The sequence below is a fragment of the Dryobates pubescens genome, chromosome 36 (assembly GCF_014839835.1).
Source record: "Dryobates pubescens isolate bDryPub1 chromosome 36, bDryPub1.pri, whole genome shotgun sequence".
NCBI lineage: Eukaryota > Metazoa > Chordata > Aves > Piciformes > Picidae > Dryobates > Dryobates pubescens.
The window spans coordinates 5826839-5844833 of NC_071647.1; the positions used below are offsets into that span (position 1 = coordinate 5826839).

Consider the following 17995-nt stretch of genomic DNA (forward strand, 5'->3'; position numbering starts at 1 on the left):
CCCGTGCGAAGATCATTAAAGTTTATTTAACGATGAGTGAAGTCGTCTGGGGCTTTGCTTCTCCTCAGCCACAGCCTGGTGCTGCACCTCCCTGCCAGGAGGGGTGGGGATGGGATGGGGATGCTGCTGGCCATACTCTCTCCTCTATCCTCCTGTCTTCCAGCCTCCTGCTCATCCTCCATCCTCCTGGCCATCCTCTGTCTTCCATTCTCCTGCCTATCCTCTGTCCCCCTGCCCATCCAGCCCTACTCATTCTCTGTCCTCCCTGCCTGTCCTTCACCCTCCTGGCCATCCTCCATCTCCTGCCCATCTTCCATCCTCCTGGCCCATCCTTTGGGGAATTGCAGGGTGGTTGGAGGACCCTTCCCCATTTTCCTTCCATCTGCTCCTCCACACCGCTGGTATCCCCAGTTGGTATCTCCAGTTGCTCCTGGTGCTGGGAGTGTTTGGGCTGCACTCACCACCACAGGGACCACAGCAGAACTCCCGGGGGGGGACACGACAAAATCCAGGTGAAGACAACTCCCATGGGAACCCCCTAACGGGGATCCCATCCCCCTGCCTGGGGGGGCCGTGCCGGATCCGGCAGCGGCGGCAGATCCCGGCTCAGCGGCGGGGCAGGGCCCTTCCTGCGGCAGGAACCTCCCGAGGCGCCGTTTCCTCGGCCGGGCGGCAGCAGGTCCCCTCCGCCATCGTCCCTTCCCTCCCAGCCCAGGGGAGGGAAGCGGCGGGGCCCCCACCAGCGCCCCGGCGCCGCAGCCGGGGGCCCGGGCACCCAGCAGCAGCAGCCGGGCCCCGTGTCTCGGCGAGGCGTCGGCAGGAAACCAGGGGCGAGTCGGGACCAGCCCAGGGCGGGCAGGAGCGGGGCCGCCGCCGAGCGCCCCGCAGCCCCCGCGGCGCCCCAGCACCGCCGGCAGGTGAGCTCGGGGGGGGCTCGGCGGCTCCGGCCCTTGGGGCTTGCGTGCTCGGGGGCTTGAGGCCGGTGCGGCGAGGACAGAGACCTGGAGACTCACCTCGGGACTGTCCCAGCCCGCCCGGACGCCTTCCTGCGTGGCCTGCCCCGGGGGATCCTGCGCTGGCAGCGGGGGCGGACTGGGTTGATCTCCAGGGGTCCCTTCCGACCCCCTCCGCCCTGGGATTCTGGGGTCCCGGGACCGCGGCGGGGCCCCCGGGGCTGTTTCAGGCGGGTTTGGGCGGTTCAAGGAAGCTCCGCATGGGGCTGGAGCTCGACGGAGATCCCCGAATTCACCTCCCCCAGGGGCTCCGCTCGCCCCGCAGTGGAGGGGGTGGGGGGCTGGGAGGTGCCCTCAGCCCCTTGCCCACCCCATCTCCTGCAGGCAGCGGTGCCAGGCAGCCATGGAGGCGGCGGTGCCGGCGGAGGAGGCGTTGGTGCTGGTGGAGTACGGCTTCGAGTACCGAGCCAAGGACGGCACCTTGGTCTCCATCAAGCCCAACGAGCGCTACGTGCTGCTGAAGAGAACCAACCACCACTGGTGGCACGTCAAGAGGAGCGGCGACACTCGCCCCTTCTACATCCCTGCCCAGTACGTCAAGGAGCTGCCCCCCATCGCCACCCCGGCCGCGCTGGACCCCCCGCCGCTGGCACACGCTGGGACGGAGCCGGCACCGCTCACCCCCCAGCAGCCGCCGGCCTACGAGTATCGCTTCGTCGGTGCCACCGAGGGCAAGGAGCCGGCCGGAGGATGCGCGGTGCCCAGAGGGGACTCGGTGCCCAGAGGGGAGTCGGTGCTCAGAAGGGACTCAGTGCCCAGGAAGGACTCGGTACCCAGGAAGGACTCCGTGCCCAGAGGGGACTCGGTGCCCAGAGGGGAGTCGGTGCTCAGAAGGGACTCAGTGCCCAGGAAGGACTCCGTGCCCAGGAAGGACTCCGTGCCCAGAGGGGATTCGGTGCCCAGAGGGGACTCGGTGCTCAGAAGGGACTCAGTGCCCAGGAAGGACTCAGTGCCCAGAGGGGAGTCGGTGCTCAGAAGGGACTCGGTGCCCAGGAAGGACTTGGTGCCCACGAGGGACTCGGTGCCCACTAGGGACTCGCCACCAGCACTCAGCTCTTTTCGGGTCCCCCCGGGACCGAGCTCCCACCCCGCCGAGTCCGTGCGACCCTCACACTCCCTGGATGACCTGGCGGGGGTGACGCCGGCACCGCACGGTGCCACCAGCACGGGGGGGTGTGGGGACCCCCCAGGACATGCTCGCCCGCTTGGCAAGAGCCGCTCCGAGACTCTCTGCGCGCCTGGGCAGGACAGGGACGCGGGCAGGAGGTGGCCGGGGTCCGGCCATGCGGCTCAGGTACGGTGCCATCCCCCCCGCTGTCCCGGAAGGCAGCGCCGCGGAGCGGGGGGGCGTTGGGGGCGGGAGCAGGGGGCAGGACTGCGTCCCCCGGCTGATTCAGTGCCCTGTGTTCCCCCTGGCACTGCCCTGTGATCCCCGGTACAGGGTGAGGTGGCACCCAGGCACCCCCTGGCACTGCTGCCACCACCAGGACCTCCGTGTTCCCCCTCAAGCCGACCCCATGGGGCAAACCCCCCATGGCACTCCCACCCCCATACCAGCAATTACCACCTGGGGGGGGGGAGAGGATGAGTGACCCCCATCCCCTGTCCCCACCCTGAGCACCTTCCTTGTTCAGCTTCCCTGCACCCTACCTCAGTTTCCCCAGCCCCGAGGGCTCCCAGCCCCCACCCCTCCCCCTCCCCAGAAGCTTCTCAGCAGGGTGCAGACCCCAGCGATGCCCACGGTCTGGGGGGGGGTCGGTGCCACCCAGGGCTGTCTGAGGGGGTCCCACACCCAGTGCCAGCCGAGCTGCAGGGTGAGTGGAGGCAGAAAGGGTTAACCGGGAAGCGGAGCAGCTCCTCCCTGGGGCGGGTGTCACCTGGGCACGGCACCCGGGGCCGAAGGTGGGTGCTGGGTGCACCCCGGCTGCGGTGGGCACCCCCCTGCACCCCCAACCCCAGGCTCACCCCGCACCAGTAAGTAGCAAGGGCCCCTTCCCAGCGTCCCCCCAGGGCTGCTCGCTGCACCCCTCTTGTGGGGGGCACCCAAGGGTGGGGGTTGTCCCCTGGCTGCTTGACTGCCACCAGCGCAGGGGGTGGGGCACAGAGGGGTGATGGTGACAGCAGAGGGGGGGCTCCCCGGTCCTTGTCCCCTCCCCACCCCAGCACCTCCCTTTGGGGTAACCCTAGGTGCCCACAGCACAGCCAGCCCTGGCAACCCTGCTCCCAGGGGAGCTCGAGGGGTGGTGCCCCCCAGGGGGCGTTTTGCTAAGAGAAAGGGGATGGGGGGGTGGGGACATGGTGACCCTGTGACCTTGGCTGTGCCAGGTTAACCCCCAGTGCTCTTTGGACACCCAAAGTCTCTGACCCCCCACCCCCTCCCCAGGAAGTCTCAGTGTGGGCCCCAGCCCCAGTGCCAGCACCAGAGCTTCACCCTTCCCCTGCCCAAGCCCAACCAGCCCCAAACCAAACCAGCCCCAAACCTAACCAGACCCAAACCCAACCAGACCCAAACCAAACCAGACCCAAACCTAACCAGCCCCAAACCCAACCAGCCCCAAACCCAACCAGACCCAAACCAAACCAGCCCCAAACCTAACCAGCACCAAACCTAACCAGACCCAAACCAAACCAGACCCAAACCTAACCAGACCCAAACCCAACCAGACCCAAACCAAAGCAGCCCCAAACCCAACCAGACCCAAACCCAACCAGCCCCAAACCAAACCAGACCCAAACCTAACCAGCCCCAAACCTAACCAGCACCAAACCTAACCAGACCCAAACCAAACCAGCCCCAAACCTAACCAGCACCAAACCCAATCAGCACCAAACCCAAACATCCCCAAACCCATCCAGCCCCAAACCCAATCAGCACCAAACCAAACCAGCCCCAAACCCAAATGGCACCAAACTGAACCACTCCCAAACCCAACTGGCTTCAAACCCAACCGGTGTCAGCAGTGGCAGAGCTGCAGTGGCCTCATCCTGGCCACGGTGTTCGTGCACCACCCTGGCTGCTGGGGTGACAGGGTGGGTGATGGGGTGACAGTGTGGGTGACAAGGTGACAGTGTGGGTGATGGGGTGTCAGGGTGTGTGCCAAGGTGACAGTGTGGGTGCCAAGGTGCCAGGGTGGGTGATGGGGTGGGTGATGGGGTGCCAGGGTGGGTGCCAAAGTGTCAGTGTGAGTGATGGGGCGACAGTGTGGGTGACGGGGTGCCAGGGTGGGTGATGGGGTGGGTGATGGGGTGCCAGGGTGGGTGCCAAAGTGACAGTGTGAGTGATGGGGCGACAGTGTGGGTGACGGGGTGCCAGGGTGGTTGATGGGGTGCCAGGGTGGGTGATGGGGTGGGTGGTGGGGTGGGTGATGGGGTGATGGGGTGGGTGCCAGGGTGGGTGGTGGGGTGCCAGGGTGGGTGCCAAAGTGTCAGTGTGAGTGATGGGGTGACAGTGTGGGTGACGGGGTGCCAGGGTGCCAGGGTGGTTGATGGGGTGCCAGGGTGGGTGATGGGGTGGGTGCCAGGGTGGGTGATGGGGTGGGTGGTGGGGTGGGTGATGGGGTGATGGGGTGGGTGCCAGGGTGGGTGATGGGGTGGGTGCCAGGGTGGGTGATGGGGTGATGGGGTGGGTGCCAGGGTGGGTGGTGGGGTGCCAGGGTGGGTGGTGGGGTGGGTGGTGGGGTGCCACCCCCAGGCGCAGCCGATTCCGCCCTCCCAGGAGGCTCTTCCGCTGCCCGAGCCCCGGCAGGAAGCACTGCGGGGCCCAGCGCAGGGCACTGTCTGCCCGACTGGAGCCTCCGGGTGCCCCCCCCCCGGGTGCCCCCCCAGCCCTGGGTGCCCAGCACAGGGCACCACCGGCCTGAGCAGAGCCTCTGGGTGCCCCCCGCCATGGGGGAGCGCGTGGCGGGCGCTCCGCGGCGCTCCCGCAGCAGGGTGTCGCGGCTGCTGCGCTTGGGGAAGGTAGGCAGCACCCATGGGTGCCCCCGGACGTGGGGTGGAGGGGAAGGTGCTGTGGGGTCACCCTCTCCCTCCAAGCCCCCTCCCCTCTGGAGGTGGCACCGGGCACTTCCCAGAGCAGTGAGGGGCACCCAGCCCCCCCCAGGGGAGAGGAACCTCCGGGGATGCATCCCTGGGGGGAGGGGAGGTGCTGGGGGGGCTCTGTGCTGGGGGTTCTCTGTTGTCACCCCCTGTCCCTTGTCCCCAAGGGGAAGGTGACCTCTTGTGCAGTGTTTCTGGCCCTGCTCACCCTGGCAGGGGGTGGTAAGGTGGCAGCAGGGGGGTGGTAGGGTGGCAGCAGGGGGGTGGTAGGGTGGCAGCAGCGGGGGGCAGGTGACAAAGTGTCCCTGGGGCCCCTCAGCCTGCTGTCCCCCTCCATCCGGGGTGTCCCCAGGGACACTTCAGCCACTGTTCTCCCCCTCCCCGTGGCGACAGGAGGGGCAGTGGGGACCTTTGTCCCTGAGGCTGTTGGAGGGAGGCTCAAGGGCTGTAAAGCTGGGGAGGGAGATCAAAGGTGCCAGGAGGGCACTCCCCACCGGCAGCCACCCAGCCCTTGGTCAGCCAGCCCCAGGGGATGTGTCCCTCCCCCACGGCAGCCCCTGACGGGGTGGGGCAGACAGGAGGCTGCCCCCGGGGTGCTCAGAGCTCTCCTTGGGGCTGTGGCAATGGGGCTGTGGGCAGCAGAGGGGGGTCAGGGTGCAGGGGGCGCTGTGCAGACTGGCACTGAGGGGGCTGCTGGTGGGCTGAGGGCTGATGGGCTGAGGGCTGGTGAGCTGGGTGCTGGTGGGCTGGGTGCTAGTGGTGGGCTGGGTGCTGGTGGGCTGGGTGCTGATGGGCTGGGTGCTGGTGGTGGGCTGGGTGCTGGTGGTGGGCTGGGTGCTGATAGGTGGGTGCTGGTGGTGGGCTGGGTGCTGCTGGACTGGGTGCTGCTGATGGGCTGGGTGCTAATGGTGGACTGGGTGCTGGTGGGCTGGGTGCTGATGGGCTGGGTGCTGATGGGCTGGGTGCTAGTGGTGGGCTGGGTGCTGGTGGGCTGGGTGCTGATGGGCTGGGTGCTAGTGGTGGGCTGGGTGCTGGTGGGCTGGGTGCTAGTGGTGGGCTGGGTGCTGCTGGTGGGCTGGGTGCTGATGGACTGGGTGCTAGGGGTGGGCTGGGTGCTGATGGACTGGGTGCTGCTGGTGGGCTGGGTGCTGATAGGCTGGGTGCTGCTGGTGGGCTGGGTGCTGCTGGACTGGGTGCTGCTGGTGGGCTGGGTGCTGATGGACTGGGTGCTAGGGGTGGGCTGGGTGCTGGTGGGCTGGGTGCTGCTGGTGGGCTGGGTGCTGATGGACTGGGTGCTAGGGGTGGGCTGGGTGCTGGTGGGCTGGGTGCTGGTGGGCTGGGTGCTGATGGACTGGGTGCTGCTGCTGGGCTGGGTGCTGATGGACTGGGTGCTAGGGGTGGACTGGGTGCTGATGGTCTGGGTGCTGCTGGTGGGCTGGGCGCTGATGGTCTGGGTGCTGCTGGTGGGCTGGGTGCTGATGGACTGGGTGCTAGGGGTGGGCTGGGTGCTGGTGGGCTGGGTGCTGGTGGGCTGGGTGCTGATGGACTGGGTGCTGCTGCTGGGCTGGGTGCTGATGGACTGGGTGCTAGGGGTGGGCTGGGTGCTGATAGGCTGGGTGCTGCTGGTGGGCTGGGTGCTGATGGTCTGGGTGCTGCTGGTGGGCTGGGTGCTGTCAATGTGAGCACAGAGGCTGGGGGTGCAGTGGATGTGGGGGTGCAGTGGATGTGGGTGTCAGAGGTGTCCCAGGGTGCTGTGTGCAGGGTGCTGATCGCAGGCAGGTGGGCACAGAGGTTGGGGCTGCAGATGTTGAGGGGAGGTGGTTTGGGTGCCAATGATGTGGGTGCAGGTGTCATGGGTGCAAGTGCTGGGTGCTGATGGCAGTGCTGTGGGTGCTGATGCCAGTTCTGTGGGTGCTGATGCCAGGCCTGTGGGTGCTGCTGCCAGGCCTGTGGGTGCTGCTGCCAGGCCTGTGGGTGCTGATGCCAATGCTGTGGGTGCTGCTGCCAGGCCTGTGGGTGCTGCTGATGGGAGTGCAGATCATGTGGGTGCAGATGCCGTGGGTGCAGGTGCTGGGTGCTGGTGCCCTGGCTGCAGGTGACCTGGGTGGTGGTGGCTTGGGTGCTGACACCAGGGCCATGATGCCCCAATTCAACCTCTCTCCATGTGCCCCCTCTGCCAGCTGGGTGCTCCCTGCCCCAGCGTGGGTGCTGTGGGTGCCCTCCTCCTCCCCCTGGCCATCTGCACCCCCTTGCAGCTGCTGTCCCACGTGAGAGGCTGTCTGAGGTGCCCGCTGGGCACCCGGGCAGGAGAGGGGATGGCAGGGCAGGGCAGGCTGCAGCTCCTCAGCCCCTCACCCACCCACCAGCCCGGGCACCGTGAGGGGGCCATGCCAGGACCAGCAGCCGCAGCAGCCCTGCCCCGGGGCTGGCTGAGCAGCACCCAGTGAGCCTCTCGTGTCCCCCAGGCAGGGCCGGAGCCAGAGGAGCCCCCAGCGCCAATCTACCTCAACCTGCAGGAGCTGCAGGAAGAAGCTGCTGCTGCCGCTGCCGCTGCTGCCGCTGCCGCTGCCGCTGCTGCCGCTGCCGGCTCCAGCGGCTCGGCCCCGCAGGACGCCGGCGCCTGGGCGGCAGAGTGGGAGACCCACAGGGACACGGAGAGTGGGCTCCTGTTCTACTACAACCCAGGGACGGGAGAGACCACCTGGGACTGCCCCTTTGGGCGGGCAGAGGCCGGAGGGAGCCCTCCCCCCTCGGCCGCCTCCTCGCCCGCCCACAGCCCCCAGTTCCCCGACTGGGACCAGTACGTGGACGAAGGCAGCGGGCAGCCCTTCTTCTACAACCCCCTGACAGGGGAGACCTCCTGGGACCCCCCCAGCGCCACCAGCACCCGGGACATGCACCCCGGGGGGGCGCCAGAGGGGGCCGGGGAGCACAGGGTGAGAACACAGAGGGGACAGGGCAGGGGGTGGAGATAGGGAGGGGGATGGGGATGGGGGTGGGGGTGGAGAGGGGGATGGGGATGGGGATGGGGATGGGGATGGGGATGGGGATGGGGATGGAGGTGGAGGTGGGAGTAGGGGTGGGGGTGGGATGGGGATGGAGATGAGATGGAGATAAAGATACAGAGAGATAAAGATAGGCATAGAGATATAAAGAGAGATAGGTAGAGGTAGAGATAGAGGTAGAGACAGAGGTAGAGATAGAGATAGAGGTAGAGATAGAGGGAGATAGAGATAGAGAGATAGAGGTAGAGGTGGAGATAGGTAGAGATAGAGGTAGAGGTAGAGGTAGAGGTAGAGATAGAGTTGGAGATGGAGATGGAGATGGAGAGATAGAGGTAGAGATAGAGGTAGAGATGGAGATAGAGGTAGAGATAGAGATAGAGAGATAGAGGTAGAGGTGGAGACAGAGATAGAGGTAGAGATGGAGATAGAGGTAGAGATAGAGATAGAGAGATAGAGGTAGAGGTGGAGACAGAGATAGAGGTAGAGATGGAGATAGAGGTAGAGATGGAGATAGAGGTAGATAGAGATAGAGAGGTAGAGATAGAGATAGAAGTAGAGATAGAGGTAGAGGTAGAAAGAGAGAGATATAAAGAGATAGAGATATAAAGAGAGAGAGATAGGTAGAGGCAGAGATAGAGATACAGATATAAAGAGAGATAGGTAGAGACAGAGATAGGGACAGATGGAGATAGAGATAGAGACAGAGATAAGGAAAGGGATAAGAACAGTGATGGAGATGAAGACGGAGACAAAGGTGGAGATGGAGATGATGAGGTGGAGACAAAGATGGAAACAGAGACAGAGGCAGGGATGGAGACAGGAATGGGAATGAGGACAGAGATGGGAGATGAGGATAGAGATAGAAATGGAGGCAAAGATGGAGATTGGGATGAGAATGGGAATGAGGATGGGCTTGGAGATGGAGACAGAGAGAGATAGAGATGAGAGAGAGAGATAAAGAGAGAGAGATGAGGATAAGGATGGAGATAAGGACAGAGACAGAGATGGAGACAGTGGTGGGAATAGAGATGAAGATGATGGAGCTGGAGCAGCCCCCATCTGGGCTGGCCATGGCTCCAGCATGTGGCTGCTCTTGGTGGGACACAAGATCTTGACCTGACTCTTCTCTCCAGCCACCAACTCCAGAAGCAGACTACCCCAACCTGTCTCCAGATGAGCTGGAGGCTTATCCTGAGGACTACTCCCCCATGGGCTCCTATGATCATGGAGCCACTCTCTCTCTGTCCCCGAGGCACCCTGAGGAGCTGGGCTCCCCCCAGGGCTGGTACAGGCACAGCCACCCCGAGGGAGCTGTGTTCTACCCTGAGCACTTCACCTCTGACACGGTACGGGGACAGGATGGGGAGGGGATGGGGAGGGGGGTGGGAAGGAGGATGGGGAAAGGGATGAGAATGGTGATGGAGATGAAGATGGAGATGGAGATGACAGTGGAGAGGGAGATTGAGATGATGGAAGTGGAAATGGACATGAAGGTGGAGGTGGAGATGGAGATGAAGATGGGGACAGGGCTAGGAAGAGGGACAGGGAGGGAGATGGGGACAGGATGGGGATGTGGATGGGACAGGAGATGGAGATGGATGGGATGTGGACAGGGAGATGGAGGTGGGTGGGATGTGGACAGGGAGATGGAGGTGGATGGGATGTGGACAGGGAGATGGAGGTGGGTGGGAGCCATGCTGGAGATGATGACAGGGACAGGGACAGCAGTGGGGTATGGACAGGGACCAAGGTGGGGACAGGGATGTCTGCCTGGTCCATGAGCATCCTCACAGCACCCCAGCAGCAGCAGGCAGGGACTGTGGGGTACAGGGGGTGCAGAGCCCAGCCCCCACCCGGCAGGGGCACCTCGGGCATCACCCACTCCCGCTGCCCCTGCCCAGGTGCCAGCAGGAGGCCGCCAGGAGCGGGCCAGCAGCGGCTCCAGCCAGGACAGCGGCCTCTGGGCCTGGCACAGCCCCGTGCCACCAGCCCCGGGGCTCAGGGAGGAGAAGGTGAGCACCCACCCCGGGGGAGGGCAGCTCCCCCACCCCGGCAGCAGGGAGGGCAGGGGGCAGAGCTCAGCCCCCCCCTCCCCACGCCTTGCCCCGCAGCTGAGGAGCCTGGAGAAGGCAGGGGTGCTGAACCGCACCAGGACCATGGACAGGGGGAAGAGGCTCCGGTAAGCACAGCCTGCTGCCCCCCCCCCCCGCAGAGGGCAGCCCCGGGGGCACAGAGGGCACAGCGGCAGTGCTGTCCCCCTCTGTGACCCCCCCTCTGCTCCCCAGGAAGAACTGGAGCTCCTCCTGGACCGTGCTGGAGGGCAGGATCCTGACCTTCTTCAAGGACTCCAAGCACTCAGCAGCTGCTGCCTTGGTGAGAGCCCCCACGGCCTCGCTGGGGGCAGCACCCCTGGGCTGGGGGCAGCACCCATGGGCTGGGGTCAGCACCCCTGGGCTGGGACCAGCATCTATGGAGTGAGATCAGCACCCCAGGGCTGGGGTCAGCACCCATGGGCTGGGGTCAGCACCCCTGGGCTGGGGGCAGCACCCATGGGATGGGGGCAGCACCCATGGGATGGGGTCAGCAACCCTGGGCTGGGGTCAGCACCCCTGGGCTGAGGTCAGCATCTATGGGGTGAGATCAGCACCCCTGGGCTGGGGTCAGCACCCCTGGGCTGAGGTCAGCATCTATGGGGTGAGATCAGCACCCCTGGGCTGGGGTCAGCACCCATGGGCTGGGGTCAGCACCCCTGGGCTGGGGTCAGCACCTGTGGGATAGGTTCAGAATCTGTGGCATGGGTCCAGCACCTGTGGGGTGGATTCAGCACCCATGGGGTGGGCTCAGCATCCTTGGGACAGAGCCAGGATACATGGGCTGGGGCCAGCACACACAGGATGGGGCAAGGACCCACAGGATGGGCTCAGGAGCCATGGAATGGGTCCAACACCCATGGGATGGAGCCAGCACCTGTGAGAGGGGATCAGCACCCATGGGCTGGGGTCAGCACCCATGGGATGGAGCCAGCACCTGTAGGATGGAGCCAGCCCCCACAGGACAGGGTCAGCACTCAGGCCCAGTGCTGGTCTGGGTGCCCATGCCCCAGCAGGTGTGCTCCACACCTCCTGTGTAGGACCTGAGCCAGTGTCAGGGTGTTGGGGTGAGTGGGAAGGATGTGGAAACCACCACCCCCCAGCACCCACTTGCACCCAGCCCCCCCAGCACCCAGCCCCCCCAGCACCCAGCCCCCTCTGCCCAGATGCAGAAGCTGCCATGGGTCTTGCAACATCCTGTGGTGACAGCAGCAGGGGAAGGAGAGGGGACAGAGCCACCCCCGGGGGGGACACAGTGCTGGCACCGCTGCCAGGAAGTGGGTGCAGGGCTCTGTCTGGGGGCAGCCTCCTGGAGGAGAGGGCTGGAAGGGGGCTGGGGGAGGGGCCCTCCAAACCCAGGGCATGGGGAGAGCAAGGGAGGTTGAGGCACTGCAGCTGGGAAAGCCCCAGGGGAATGTCAGCCCCCTGGGGACTGTCCACCCCTTGGGGACAGCCACTCAGGGTCCTTCAATGCCTGCATCAATCACCTGGGTAAGGGGATCAGGGCCCCCTCAGTGAGTTTGCAGATGACACCAAGCTGGGCAGGAGTGTGGGGCTGGGGGAGGGTCAGGAGGCTCTGCAGGGGGACTTGGCCAGGCTGGAGCCATGGGCAAGGGCCAAAGGGATGAGGTTCAGCACAGCCAAGGGCTGGGTCCTGCACCTGGGTCACAGCAAGCCCAGGAATGCTCCAGGCTGGGGGCAGAGTGGCTGGAAAGTGCCTGGGAAAAGGCCCTGGGGGTGCTGGAGCTGAGGCAGCAGTGCCCAGGGGGCCAAGAAGGCCTCCAGCAGCCTGGGCTGGGGCAGCAATGCTGTGGGCAGCAGCAGCAGGGCAGGGATTGTGCCCCTGGGCTGGGCACTGGGGAGGCCACAGCTGGAATCCTGGGGTCAGTTCTGGGCTCCTCACTCCAAGAAGGACATTCAGGGGCTGGAGAGGGCAGGGAAGGGAAACCAAGCTGGGGAAGGGTCTGGAGAGCAGGGCTGGGGAGGAGCAGCTGGGGGGGTTGAGTGTGGAGAAGAGGAGGCTGAGGGAGACCTCATTGCACTCTACAGCTCCCTGAGAGGAGGCTGCAGGGAGCTGGGGGTTGGTCTCTCAGTGCTAACAAGTGAGAGGACAAGAGGAAGCAGCCTCAAGTTACCCCAGGGGAGGTCCAGGTTGGCCATGAGGAACAGTTTCTTCCCCTTGAGGGTTGTCAAGGCCTGGCCCAGGCTGCCCAGGGCAGTGGTGCAGTCCCCATGCCTGGAGGGGTTTCCAGGCTGTGGGGATGTGGTGCTGAGGGCCATGGTGCTGGCTGGGGTTGATGACCCTCAAGGCCTTTTCCAGCCTAAGCAGTTCTGTGGTTCTCTGTCACCCAGAGGGACCCTGAAGCTGAAGATCTCTGGGGTCCCAGGGCAGGGCTGGGGATGTCCCACGAGGATGTCCCTGTGCTGGTGGCCACAACACTCAACCCACAGCAGCACCATGCCCTGGTCCCACAGAGAGGTCCCAGTGCCATGGCAGGGGACAGGGCTGTCCCTGTTTTGTCACCCTTGCCTTTCTGGAGGGGGAAAGCCCCCAGTCTGTGCTCCCTGTCCCCTCTGGGCAGGTGCCAGCCTTGTGCCTTTGCCCCTGCAGAGGCAGCCCAGCAGCCTGACCACCCCTGAGCACACAGTGGAGCTGAGCGGTGCCAGCCTGGCGTGGGCCAGCAGGGAGAAGTCCAGCAAGAAGCACGTCCTGGAGGTGGGCTGGGCACAGGGACAGGGGCACCAGGCACACACTGGGCTCCACATGTGGCCCAGGGGGTGGGGGTGGTGCCAGCACCTGCCCGTTTTAGGCTGTCAGGGAGTGACAGGACTGGGGGGGATGGAGCAGAACCAGAAGTGGGGAGATTGAGATTGGCTGTGAGGAAGAAGTTGTTCCCCAGGAGGGTGGTGAGAGCCTGGCACAGGCTGCCCAGGGAGGTGGTGGAAGCCTCCTGCCTGGAGGTGTTTGCAGCCAGGCTGGAGGTGGCTGTGAGCAACCTGCTGTGGTGTGAGGTGTCCCTGCCCATGGCAGGGGGCTGGGGCTGGCTGAGCCTTGAGCTCCCTTCCAGCCCTGACAGCTCTGTGGCTCTCTGGTTTGATCCCAGCTGAGGGGAAGGGGTGGGTGGGCACGCAGGGGGCTGTGGCCAGGCTGGGAGCAGAGGGCTGTGTGCTGCCAGCCACCATCCCCAGGGTGTGCTCACTCCTGGGCCCTGCACCGGGAGGAGGCTTCCCTGCAGCTCAGCTCAGCGGCTCCTGGGCTCAGCACTGTGATGAGTTGGGCACTGGCCTCAGCCCGGCCCCCAGAGCCGGCTGCTTGTGGCCGGCCTCGGGCACCCCCAAGGCCCTGCCCTGACCTCTGCCCTCCGCTCCTGCAGCTGAGGACGAGGGAGGGCTCCGAGTTCCTCATCCAGCACGACTCGGAGCAGATCATCGCAGCCTGGCAGAAGGCCATCGCCGACAGCATCAGCAGGCTGGTGAGCGCCCGCCCTGCCCGCCCTGCCCCCTGAGAACGGGCACCCCGCCCCCCGGGCAGCGGGCACGGGGTCTCACTCTGCCCCCTCCCTAGGCTGTCGACCTCCCTGGAGAGGAGGACGCTGAGGCCGGGGCTGAGTTGGGCTCCCGCGAGAAGGTGTGGGGCGGCGAGGAGAAGCGGGCAGGTGAGCCCGGGCACAGGGACGGGCACCGGGCTGGCACCACCCAAACCAGGCAGCTGGGGGGGGGGGGGGGCACGCTGGGGGGTCGCCAGCTCCCTGTGGTGGTGGCAGACAGCAGGAGGAGCCCAGTCCCTGACGTGTGCCCTGTCTGTGGCAGTGGCCGGGCAGGCAGTGGCCGGGCAGGCAGTGGCCGGGCAGGCCGGGGGCAGTGCCAGCAGCGAGTGCGACGCAGGCAGAGTCCGCAACAAGCTCCGCAAGTTCCTGCAGAGGAGACCAACGCTGCAGTCCCTCAGGGAGAGAGGATACATCAAGGGTGGGTGCTGGGCTGGGGCTGCATCGAGGGTGGGTGCTGGGCTGGGGCTGCATCAAGGGTGGGTGCTGGGCTGGGGCTGAGCTGGGGCTACATCAAGGGTGGGTACTGGGCTGGGGCTGCATCAAGGGTGGGTGCTGAGCTGGGACTACATCAGGGGTGGGTGCTGGGCTGGGGCTGAGCTGGGGCTACATCTAGGGTGGGTACCAGGATGAGGTTACATCAAGGGTAGGTGCTCAGGGTGGAGCTACAGCAAGGGTGGGTGCTGGGCTGGGGCTACATCAAGGGTGGGTGCTGAGCTGGGGCTGAGCTGGGGCTACATCAAGGGTGGGTACTGGGCTGGGGCTACATCAAGGGTGGGTGCTGGGCTGGGGCTGCATCAAGGGTGGGTGTTAGCTGGGGCTACATCAAGGGTGGGTACTGGGCTGGGGCTACATCAAGGGTGGGTGCTGGGCTGGGGCTGCATCAAGGGTGGGTGTTAGCTGGGGCTACATCAAGGGTGGGTACTGGGCTGGGGCTACATCAAGGGTGGGTGCTGGGCTGGGGCTGCATCAAGGGTGGGTGTTAGCTGGGGCTACATCAAGGGTGGGTGCTGGGCTGGGGCTGAGCTGGGGCTACATCTAAGGTGGGTACCAGGATGAGGTTACATCAAGGGTAGGTGCTCAGGGTGGAGCTACAGCAAGGGTGGGTGCTGGGATGCTGGGATGGGGCCACATCAAGGATGGGTACCAGGATGGGGCCACATCAAGGATGGGTACCAGGATGGGGCCTCATCAAGGATGGGTACCAGGATGAGGCCTCATCAAGGATGGGTACCAGCATGGGGCCTCATCAAGGATGGGTACCAGGATGAGGCCTCATCAAGGATGGGTACCAGCATGGGGCCTCATCAAGGATGGGTACCAGGATAAGGCCATGTCAAGGATGGGTACCAGGATGGTGCCACATCAAGGATGGGTACCAGGATGGGGCCACATCAAGGATGGGTACCACCATGGTTCTACATCAAGCTAGTGCTGGGGGGTGGCTGCATCAAGAGTGGGTGTTCAGGATGGGGCTACATCAAGGCTGAGTGCCTGGGGGTGGTGCTGAGCTCCCCTGAGCTGTTCCCAGGCTGGGAGGCCGCTGGGGGCAGCTGAGGCTGGGGCTGGCACAGAGGGCTGGGGCACCACATGGCACTCTACCCAGGCTCTCGGTGACAGCCTCGAGCAGGTGCCCTCCCCTCTGGCCATCTCAGTGTCACACTGGGATGGGATGGGACCCTCCACGAGGTCTCCAGCCGTGGAGCCCCCGGCAGGCATCCCCTGGCTGTCCCCTGGCTGTCCCCTGGCCGTGCTGAAGCCCCCTCTGGTTTTCCAGATCAGGTCTTTGGGTGCTCCCTGCCGGTGCTGTGCGAGAGGGAGCGAGGGACGGTGCCGCGCTTCGTCCTCCAGTGCATCCAGACCGTGGAGAGGAGAGGTACCCCTGGGGGCAGGGGCAGCCTGGGGGGGCACCTGCAGGGGGAGAGCTTTGAGGAAAGCCTGGGTTTGATGGTTGGGTTTCCCTGGAATTCTGATGCTGGCTGCCACGCCAGGCACTGTCACCCTGTGCCACCCGGCTGGGGCCGTCTTGCAGGGGACGTGTGGGGACCTGTGGGTGCCTTCAGCACCCTTGCTGGTGGCTGGGGGGGGGGGGCGGGGGTCGTGGTCAGCCAGGGGCTTTCTCCCCATCTCCACAACCATCCCCTGCCAGGCCTGGACATCGATGGTCTGTACCGGGTCAGCGGCAACCTGGCCACCGTCCAGAAGCTGCGCTACAAGGTGGAGCACGGTAAGGTCACCTCTGGCGGCAGCAGGGGGGCAAAGAGGACATAACCCCCCCGAGGGCAGGGTGGTAGAGGGACCCTTGCCCCTCCCTGGGGCTCTGAGACCCTCCTGAGGTGCTGGCCTGGCCCTGCAGACGAGCAGCTGGACCTGGATGATGGGCGCTGGGAGGACATCCACGTGGTCACCGGGGCGCTGAAGCTCTTCTTCAGGGAGCTGCCGGAGCCCCTGGTCCCCTTCAGCCACTTCGACAGCTTCATAGCTGCCATCAGTGAGCCCTGGGCACGGCACTGGGTGGGCTGGGGAGGGGTGGGATGGGGTGGGATGGGGAAGGGAACAGGGAAAGGGTTGGGGATATGGTAGGGATGGAATGGGATGGGATGGGGTGGGGAAGGGAACAGGGGATGGGTTGGGGACATGATAGGGTAGGAATGGGATGGGATGGGATGGGATGGGATGGGATGGGATGGGATGGGATGGGGTGGGATGGGGAAGAGAACAGGGAATGGGTTGGGGATATGATAGGGTTGGGATGGGATGGGATGGGGAAGGGAACAGGGAATGGTTTGGGATATGATAGGGATGGGATGGGATGGGATGGGATGGGATGGGATGGGATGGGATGGGATGGGATGGGATGGGATGGGGAAGGGAACAGGGAATGGGTTGGGGATATGATAGGGATGGGATGGGATGGGATGGGATGGGATGGGATGGAGAAGGGAACAGGGAATGGGTTGGGGGTATGGTAGGGATGGAGATGGGAAACAGGGATGGGGACAGGAATAGGGATGGGGTCAAAGATGGGAACAGGGACAGGAACTGGATGGGGAGGGGGATGTGAATGGGGATGGGGATGAGTTGGGATGGGATGGAATGGGGACAAGGATGGGGATGAGGACATGGATGGGACAGGAACAGGGATGGGAATGAGGGTGGGGACAGTGATAGGGTGGTCATGAGGAGGAGGATGGTGATGAGGGTGGGGACAAGGATAGCTGCTCCCTCTGCTGCAGCCAGCAGCCACCATCTGCTGCCTCCCCCCCAGAGACGCAGGAGCCGAGCCGCCGGGGCCGGTGTGTCCGTGAGCTGGTGGGGTCCCTGCCGCCCGCGCACCACGACACCATGAAGGTCCTTTTCCGCCACCTCTGCAGGTGACACTCATCTCAGGGCCCCCCAAACCCAACTCTGTGGCAGGACAGGGGACAGGCCCTACCTGTGGGGACATGCTGGGTGACACCACAGCATCACAGAGTTGTCAGGGTTGGAAGGGAGCTCAAGGCTCAGCCAGCCCCAACCCCCTGCCATGGGCAGGGACACCTCACACCACAGCAGGTTGCTCACAGCCACCTCCAGCCCGGCTGCAAACACCTCCAGGCAGGAGGCTTCCACCACCTCCCTGGGCAGCCTGTGCCAGGCTCTCACCACCCTCATGGGGAACAACTTCTTCCTAACATCCAATCTGCTCCATCCCCTCCAGCCCTGTCCCTCCCTGACACCCTCAAAAGTCCCTCCCCAGCTTTCTTGGAGCCCCCTGCAGATCCTGCAAGGCCACAATTAGGTCTGCTGGGAGCCTTCTCCTCTCCAGCCTGCACAGCCCCAACTCTCTCAGCCTTGTCCCCGTGGCAGAGGAGCCCCATCCCCATAGGTGACCCCTGCCTGTCCCCTCAGGGTGGTGGAGCACCGGGAGGAGAACCGCATGTCGGTGCAGAGCGTCGCCATCGTCTTCGGCCCCACGCTGCTGCGCCCGGCGGGCGAGGAGGCCAGCATGGCCATGCACATGGTCTTCCAGAACCAGGTGGTGGAGCACATCCTCAACCACTACAGCTACATCTTCCCCGATGGCTAAAGCCCCCCCACCCACCAGGGGACACCTGTGGGGACCAGCTCAGCGCTGGGGACACGAAGGAGCAGCGTCTCAGGGGAAGGACTTGGCCCGGCGCCGCCCTGCACTGGGTGGTGGCCGTCGTGGATTCGATGAAGGGCAGCCTGGTGGCCTTGCTGGCTCAGGGTGAAGCTCAGGGGATGGATGGCACAGCTGGGGGCACCTGCAGCACCTCCTGCTCCTCTGCCACCCACTCCTCTGT

The 17995-nt window shown here is 65.1% G+C and overlaps 1 protein-coding gene across 1 annotated transcript; it reads left to right on the forward strand.

Moving 5' to 3' along the window:
- Nucleotides 1–1149: 1149 nt before the first annotated feature.
- On the forward strand, nt 1150–17760 carry ARHGAP27 (Rho GTPase activating protein 27). Its single transcript, XM_054176666.1, has 16 exons — nt 1150–1832; nt 2046–2307; nt 7514–7984; nt 9187–9399; nt 9955–10065; nt 10165–10232; nt 10339–10426; nt 12755–12859; nt 13518–13616; nt 13709–13799; nt 13984–14109; nt 15466–15564; nt 15838–15915; nt 16045–16179; nt 16957–17062; nt 17580–17760. Exons 1-16 carry the CDS (start codon nt 1357–1359, stop codon nt 17755–17757), a joined length of 2706 nt encoding a protein of 901 aa, XP_054032641.1. The 5' UTR covers nt 1150–1356; the 3' UTR covers nt 17758–17760.
- The last annotated feature ends 235 nt before the right edge of the window (nt 17761–17995 follow it).